The 8,711-nt window shown below is 33.8% G+C and overlaps 1 protein-coding gene across 1 annotated transcript; it reads left to right on the forward strand.

The window, feature by feature from the left end:
* The first annotated feature begins 2,476 nt into the window (after nt 1-2,476).
* On the forward strand, nt 2,477-6,793 carry LOC130625913 (blastula protease 10-like). Its single transcript, XM_057441039.1, has 7 exons — nt 2,477-2,633; nt 3,846-4,004; nt 4,497-4,620; nt 5,045-5,148; nt 5,512-5,583; nt 5,926-6,159; nt 6,652-6,793. The coding sequence occupies exons 1-7, from the start codon at nt 2,564-2,566 to the stop codon at nt 6,753-6,755; spliced, it is 867 nt and encodes a 288-aa protein (XP_057297022.1). The 5' UTR covers nt 2,477-2,563; the 3' UTR covers nt 6,756-6,793.
* The last annotated feature ends 1,918 nt before the right edge of the window (nt 6,794-8,711 follow it).

The following is an 8,711-nucleotide window of genomic DNA, read 5'->3' on the forward strand; positions in this document are numbered from 1 at the left end:
TTGTTGGTTTAGCCTTTATTGTATTGATTTGTTTCAAAATTTATTTTTTATCACATCCTAGTGCAAAAATGTTCCTATTTATCTTAGTTTGAAATAAAAGAATTTTGGACTTAAATCAAGAAAAGAAGCCATAGTGATTCAAATCTATAAATCTTTGATCTCTACAATGATTTTTGCGTCTCAAAACCCAAGCGGTGCTACGGTACGCATAATAGGTGCACGGAAATCTTTGTCATCTTCACTTGCTGTATTTTCCCCTTCGATAACCTTGGCTATAGTATCATTATTCTTTGACAAAGAGGCAGATGTGACCACTTCACCATCTTGGTCGGCGAATTCTGCTAATTAAGAGGTTCAATTTCTACTGAAAAAGTTTGATGAGAAAGTTTGAATTTTAGAAAGAAATTCCTCCGAGGAATCGACAAGTTGTTCGAGATAACGAGAAATTCGAGTTTTTGAATGGTCGAGTTTACGAGTATTCGAGTTACCGAGAGTCATCTGTATCTCATGATAATAACAGCGCAATACATAATATAAAGCAATAATTTTTACTCAACGATATAAAAAAATTTTAGTCAAACAATTTTACCGGTTATAAAAAAAGAAAAACAATGGCACTGTTTACCCAGCTTAAGTGGCTTTCAACACCGGGTCGCCGAGCTAGTCTCTATAATAACAGCTGTATTTTGCTCAAAATAGGCAACCGAATTGCCACTTTATTCTATAGATACACCAATTAGAGATATGCAAGACAGCCAATCGTTTTCTGCTTTCGAGCTTTCTCGATAGATTATCCGATTCAGAAGATTTGTCATAAAAGATTAACAATGCTAGAGAAGCTATCAATCGTGGTTTGTTAAAGAGAGCACAAAACTAACTGTGAAAAATATTGCAAAAGGTCGCAAAAAAGACTGGTGACAAGGCTAGTCATGGTTTAAATAAATTTCTATTTACATCTAAAAGTAAAATTAGAAACGAGAAAGTTTTACTGTGGAATTTAGTGGAAGAAATACAAAAATATTTATTTTACTTTTCAATCTTAAAATCCCTGCAACTTTTTTTAAGTGTGCAAAGCGCTAGCACAAAAAAATTGTAAGCTTCCTAGGCTATAAAGGAAAATTGCAGTTAACAGAAAGCAAACGGTTAGTAAGGCCTTGATAAATAATTACATTAATGAGCAGTAGCCTAAAAATTTATCGAATTACCATCAGGTCAAATTCTCCTAGAACACTAAATTTGACCTAACAAATTTTTGTTTTCTTACCAAACCATTCATCAGTTTTATAAGCCTAAAATTGACCTACAACGTTAAGAACTAAGAAATTCAAAAAGTTATTTGAATAGTAATACATCCTTATATATTTTGTGACTACTTTTTATATCAGCAGTACAAAGTTTGGTTGAGGTTAAGTTCCTCTCTTTCACAGGTTCAGCTGTTGCTCATTTGTTTGCTTGTTGACTATATGCTTGGAAAAAAACACATTTAAATTTTCACTTGTTTTGGATAGCACTATTTAAAATCACGCGTTTTATAATTATTATTGAAATTGGTACCCAGGATAGCCTCTTTAGTTCCTATTGGTACTGCTATTAACGAGGGTCCTGCCAAGGGGGTCTTAGTGCATTTAGAGTTCTCATTTGAGTTACTAAAGTCGTGCAAGCACAGCAATCGCTCAACTATACAACCGCCTAAAATATCAATCCTATTCTCATGCTGAGCGCAAAAGATTCACACTTTTATAGTCCCTGGCACGACTCGACCAGGTTTGAACCCAAGACCACTTGGACAGGAAGCGAACGCTCTACCACAAAGCTACCGGTCGGCAAAGCATGTTTTATCAATTCTTCTGTTACTAAACTATATTGTTTTTCACATGAATTGATTTTCAAACCGCATATAAATGCTACAACGGGTACAGAAATTTGTTTACTTACCACGAGTAAACAAATTTCTGCTCAAATATACTTAATTATTTTGAAAAATGTGAACATGTTCTCAAATATCCTCAACTTTGTTTGTGAAACTACCGTCAATTTCTCAAAAAAACTTTGAAAATTCTCATTAAGTTTTCTCCAATTTTCTTCAATTTTCTCCAAACTTCTCAACTTTTCACAAATTTAACTCTATAAAACTAGCTCACATTTTCTCAAATTTGACGCTATAAAACTAGTGGCAACTCTATTTAGGCTGGAAGATGGTTACAAAGAAAATTAAGGTTTGGTTATTACCAAATTGGTTCCCACTAAAATTGCATTGATAATAATTTGCATGAACATCATTGTTTCCGCTTCTTCTTTATTTGCTTATTTATTTTACTCTATTTGTTATTTTAAACTTGCGACGATTTCAACCAGACAAGCGCAATTTTTTTACAGTTTGTTCAGTTGTATTCAACATTAACAAAATTATTTCCTTCCCCCTCTTTACATCTTCAGCGCCCTATATATTTAATTCATGGTCTTTTTTTGCGGTGCAAAATGAGTAAATAAACTTTAAAACATATAAAACATACGATTTTTAGCATTTCATGCACCATACCTTTTGACAAGCGAAGTGGACAAGATGTATACTTTAAGTTGTTTTCTTGTTGCTGCCATGGCGACATTCGTCGTTACTCATAATCCAGAGGAAGGTAATTGATTTATTGATTCTTATATTTACCGTTTCTATACCTTCTTTCGTTCAAAACGTCAGCCAATCGCCACACTTTATGCTACGAATGCCACAATTAGTGTTGCAGGATATACGTACGACGGGTGAAATTCTAAGGACCGGTGGACCCGTGGATATTTAATGGACTAACGACTAGTTTTATATAATTACTCAGCATGATAGAAGACGAGAAGGAAATACAAATGTTATTTACCCTATAAAGTATGGGTGTGAGGCGTGTTCCATATTTCGTTTAGTTCGAAGATGGAATTAAGATGCACGCTTGCCGATGTTACAATAGCTGTGTCGTATGAGAAACTGTGTGATAACGGTTGTAAAAACGGATGTAATAAGCTCCAAGATTATGCGCTTTATTACGCGCTTTATTACGCGCTTTATTACGTGCTTTATGACGCGCTTTATTGCGTGCAATATTACGCGTTTTATTACGCGCAAAATGCGCGTATTGGTTTGTAAACAACTTTGTGGAAAAACAAATTCACAAATCTTAGCATGAGTAATTAACAACATCGGCAAAGTTTTGAATGTTCGTTTATCTTAAATGAATGTTTCTTCTAAGTTGAAATGTTTCTAAGTTAGAAATGTTGCGTCACTATACATATATTTTGTTTTTTTAATTGGTACAAGAGACTCAATTATTTGTTCGAATTAACGAATGTTCGGATTATCAGAAGTTCAGAAAAAACAAGAACTTTAATAAACGTTTAAAGGTTTTATGCTAATATAACTTTATTATAACTTTACTACAACTTTTTATAAAAGTCTTTTAACGCTGTTTGCTTGGTGATGGGCAAGGCCTCCAAATTCCTTTGTAAACTTCATTTTATAGAAAATGCCTATTTAGTTTATTAACTGAAAGAAATTTTGCCACCATTGATAGAATAAAAAGAATAAAAATGAAAACGTTTTTTTTTTATTTTCCAATAAGATTTTATTTATGGATACACAAAAGTTCGAATTAACAAGCATAATTCAGCATTAGGACTAAAAAAGTGTTTGAATTAGTGAAATGTTCGAATTAGCGGAGTTCGAATGAAGCAGCTCAAAATATAAGACTTTATTAAACTAAACTCATGAGACTTCGCAATTTTTTCGAATTAACGGAAAGTTCGAATTAATCGGCATTCGAATTAACGGAAGTCTACTGTATCTCCAATTGATTCAATTTTAGGAAATTTATTTGAAGGCGATATCATTCTGTCGCCGGATCAAAGAGCAGCTTTGGAAGAACAACAAAGCAAAAATTCTTTTGCTTCAATCAAATCCTATCATTGGAAGGATGGAACTGGCAAACCAGATTTGATCGTGTATTTCATCGATCCAGCTATAGGTGTGTATTTCTTTTGTAGAAGTCTTTTAAAATTGAAGGTAGTAGCAGTAACTATGCTTAACATTGCGTTTGTGTTTGTTTTTCGAAATGCTAACGTGGCAATGTATCCCAAAAGCTTTGAAAATTATCTCACAAATGTATCACGATAAACCTCTTGGATTTGTTTTACGTTAAGCTTTAGTCAATCAATTTTTCCTTTATCTTTCTAGAGATGTATTTTTTTACCTCGTAAAAAGTGAAAAATGAAGGATCACTTTTTAACCTTGAGATTTAGTAGTTATATTTTACAGAATTTTTTTTCTTCAAGACACTTTTTCTTTTCTTGACAATCTTGCTCGGCTGAATGAAATAGTCTGACGTCTGAGATTGTTAGAAAGAGAAAGGAGTCCTAGGGATGAGAATGCAAAAAAATTAAATGTTTCTAAATTGCTAACCCTGTATGAGAATCGCTTAAGTAAAAATTTAAATTAAAAAAAAAGTAATTTAATTTAGCTGGTGCAAGAAGCGTCATTCTACAAGCAGTGGCAGATTATGAGAAAGAAACATGTCTACGATTTCAAGAAGTCGGTTCCAAACCATTGGATCAACCACATTTGTATTTTGCATCAGGAAGTGGGTGCGTACAATTATTACCGTATCGATTTTTTTATATAACGCCGGTAAAGCGTCCACTTCAATATGACACCGCCTGTATGTTTGTCAAGCCTAATGAAGCACCGGTAATCAACACATCCATCGTAAGTTGACCCCGTAATGTACCTCGACTGTAGGTTGGTCAGGTGATCTATACATCGACCTAAGTTGGCCCAGTATCTCTACATCGACTTTAAGTTGGCCCGTCCTACTCCTCACCCGGTGTTTATTTAAAACTGGACCTCTTTTTGCTTTGTAGGCTTATGTCATTCGAAACTCCCACTTTCAAATTTTCACTAAACAGTTTGTTTCTTTTATAAAAAATTAACAAATTTTAAGGTTTTCTACGTAAAAATTAGATAGGATTTAGCGCATGAAAAATCAATTATTACTGTTCAATTTTCTAGATGCTCTTCACCAGTAGGAAAGTACGGTAATGGCAACAGAATATCTTTAGCACCGGGATGTTGGACAAAAGGAATAGTAATGCATGAGATGGGACACAGTCTCGGTGAGTGTAAGCTTCGGTTGACACTAACGAGGTGTTTTCCGGTATGTAGTGTAGTAGTGGCTTATTTTAATGCGATTTGGCTCCCTAATTTTGACAGTTGCACCCTGCCCATTGTATGCAGGAGGAACCGCAAAGTTTTTCTAGAATTCTGGTCTTTCAAGACAGGCGCTACGTTGGAAGTAACTGAGAAGACATCTGAGTTCGGCGGCCCAACAGAGACCTAAAAAAAACTAAAAATGACATGCAACATTTAGCAAGTTTTAAGCGATTAATGAAACAAAATAAAAAATGATCGTAGGTAGTAGAAAATGCAATTACTACTGAGGAAAGTTTTTGTATTCTGTATATTTTTAATTCTTGCAGGTTTCTTCCACGAACAATCAAGACCCGACCGTGACCAATATGTGAAAATTTTATACGAAAACATTGATCCAAGTAAGTATTTTCAAACATGTTATGACTGGCAGCTGATTGTCCCCGACCCCGCTCCCACCCCTTCTTTCCTCCATAACTTAGGCTTGTTCAAGCTGGATTAAACATGGCGCTTATAGTATTAAGTGTAAAAGTGTTGTCAAATTAATCAATTCCTTTTTTTACTTGCATACAAAAATTTGTATTATTAGACAGAAAAACATTTTGTAAATAAAAAACAAAAAATTTTCGCACGACGACTAAATTAATAATACTAGCAATTCACCATTTAGGAAAATCCATAGCTACCATTTTTGCTCACAAACAGAATGTTTGGTATCATAATACAGACCTTTCTTTTTACAGACGCAGCGTTTAACTTCAACAAATACAATACCGACAGAATCGATTCACTTGACACGGCCTACGATTATAAGAGCATGATGCATTATGGGGGGAAGTATTTTACCACTGATTGGAACAAGCTTACCATTCAAACACTTGATCCTGCGATGCAAGATGAGATTGGTCAAAGAAATGGATTCAGTAATGGTGATATCTTACAGTTCAATAAAATGTACTGCAGTGGATCCACTGGAGGTAGCAGCTCTTCTTCATTGTGACTTTTTTTTTTGGTTGTATGAAAATAAATGCATCTACGTTAAAGGTCAAATTATATTGTAAAGAATTTTTTGCGGATAAGCGGGTCAAAGGAATACATTTTTGCAGATGTTTAAAATTCATTGTTGCGGCTACAAAAAAATGAAAAATCTGCAAAAATTATTTTCAGGAAATTAATTTCGCAAAAATTTCTTTCGCAAACGATTTGTTTTAATCAGAGATTGGCTAAATGTTATTTACATCGTAATTTAGAAATCTTCCTCGGCTTTAATATCAAGGTTAATCCGGCGTAACTTTGAAAAAAAAATTCTAAATTATATCCCCAAACCTCACACAAATACTTCTCTTTCAATTTCAAAACAAAGTAAAATATTTGTGTTATTGCTAGATTTGCCACAACTGTAGAAACATTGTCACTTCTTAAGCCCAGCCTCTTTAACTGTTTTCTTTTTCGCATCAATTTATTTTCAGGTGTGTGTCAAGACACCGACACTAATTGCAAACATTGGACAACCTACTGCAGCTCAAACAGATATGTGCAACAGAACTGTATGGAAACGTGCGGAAAATGCTAATGTAGCTCTTTTGAGACAAAAAATTAAATATGATTAAATATTTTTATTCTTTTTCTCTACATTTCTTTCTGTTTGCGAGTTATACACTTAAAAATATGGCTACAAAGTATAGTTGAAATTCTTAAATTAGATAACCGGTGGCGTCTTGAACCGCCATCTGCTTGTCGATGAAAGCTGTAGCTGTCGAAACGTAGTCTAGAATACTCGCTTGTTTATGAAATGACGATATCTATATTATTTATTGCAATCGTGAACATAATATTAGAGACATTTCTGGATAAAAATTTCTTCAGTATGATTGACGCTAATTGCTGTATACGAATATTTAATAGGCTCTTAGAAATGACTAACGTAAGTCAGTCGTTGGCTTGAGGCCATAGGTCGGTGATTAACAGTTTTTAGTCTGAATAATTGACTAAAATGCATTCTAAAAACAATAAAAGTTTGAGCAAACGTATCTTATACTGAGTAACATGCTTCTAAAAAGCCTTCTGACACAAAAAAACACTAAAAGCAACAGAGCGTGCGTCTGTCGCGACACTACCGACTGCAGTAACAAAGTGTTTTAACTGTTATCACAAATCACCGACTACCGCCGTTTTATCTTGTAAAAGCAAAACGACGTCACTGAATAACGTCAAGCAAAACTGACGCGAATATCAATAACATAGTTCTTATAAATTAGTTAGGACGTGGGAGTTTTTTTATTTCGATTACAAAAATTCGCTTCGTCAGAAATTCAATGGATTAAAAATGTCAGTCAATTCTCTTTGTGACGTTATATATCATCATATGTTTTTCTTCTTTATATAAGTTATAATCAACTGTTTAGTCTATTGCATAACCCTATTAAAGTCTTAAACAAAATGTAAGAAATCGACAATTAATGATAAATAAAATATAAATATAAATGTATCGTTTCCGCCCTCTAATGCAATATTTCCATTTAAAATATGCTGTACCAACACAAACCAGAAAAATTTATACAAAATATCAAAAAAAAGCTTCCAGTGTGTAAAATCTAATCATATCTAAGAAGTTTGCTCGGTAATATCGCACGTTGTCTTCCCCAACAAAATTTGATCACAAAATATAAAAGAAAAAGGTTATTTCTACATGTTACTCACAAAATTTAAATGTCATCATTTGTAACACATAAATGGTAAGTCAACTAAAATCTATTGTGTCTACACAAAATATAAAAAAATCCACTTAATTAAGGGAGCCAGGTTTTAACAGGTTTCAACAACGGCACAAAATATTGTAATTATTTTCACACAAAGCAAAAATAAAGTAAAAGCTTAGCAATATTCCATTGCACATGTTAGTCACATGTTAGAGCATTATAAGCCAGATCATTTGTTGCCTTACTTACCCTTTAAATATCAGTCTTTTTTAGGAGAGGTGTGTGATTAATCGCATGCCTGAAAAATAGAGTTTTAAAAAATCAACCTATAAAATCCATTTTGTAGCGTGCAATGGCAGCCCTCGAAATAATTTTTGGAGACTCGTCAAACAAAATTTCCGCCACATTTTGTAGGACAAAACGTCCGATAGATTTCTGTCTTGGTTGAAAACTTTTAGTCTCAGAGTTATTGAATAGTTCTGATCCTTTTAATCCACGAGCAAGCCTATTCATAGCCAACCTGACCATCCTAGCTAATTCACCGACCTCTGACTTAGTTAAAAAAACTACATAGACATAAATCTCTTTCGCCTGGCCCCTTCGTTGACGGTTGTTTCACATTCTCCTACTTTCCAGCCTTCCTTCACTTTAATTTTAATGAAAAGACAAAATGCCCTGGAAGCGAAGTTGTGTAGTGAGGTAAACGTAACATACTCTCTGTATTTGTGATCTGATCCTAACAACTTTTGTGCAATGAAATGTAAAAGGAACAAAGTTTTCTCCACAAACTTCATATCCAGGCCGTCTTTGTTTTCTGCCAGCATCGAAAA

Source organism: Hydractinia symbiolongicarpus, chromosome 14 (assembly GCF_029227915.1).
Source record: "Hydractinia symbiolongicarpus strain clone_291-10 chromosome 14, HSymV2.1, whole genome shotgun sequence".
NCBI lineage: Eukaryota > Metazoa > Cnidaria > Hydrozoa > Anthoathecata > Hydractiniidae > Hydractinia > Hydractinia symbiolongicarpus.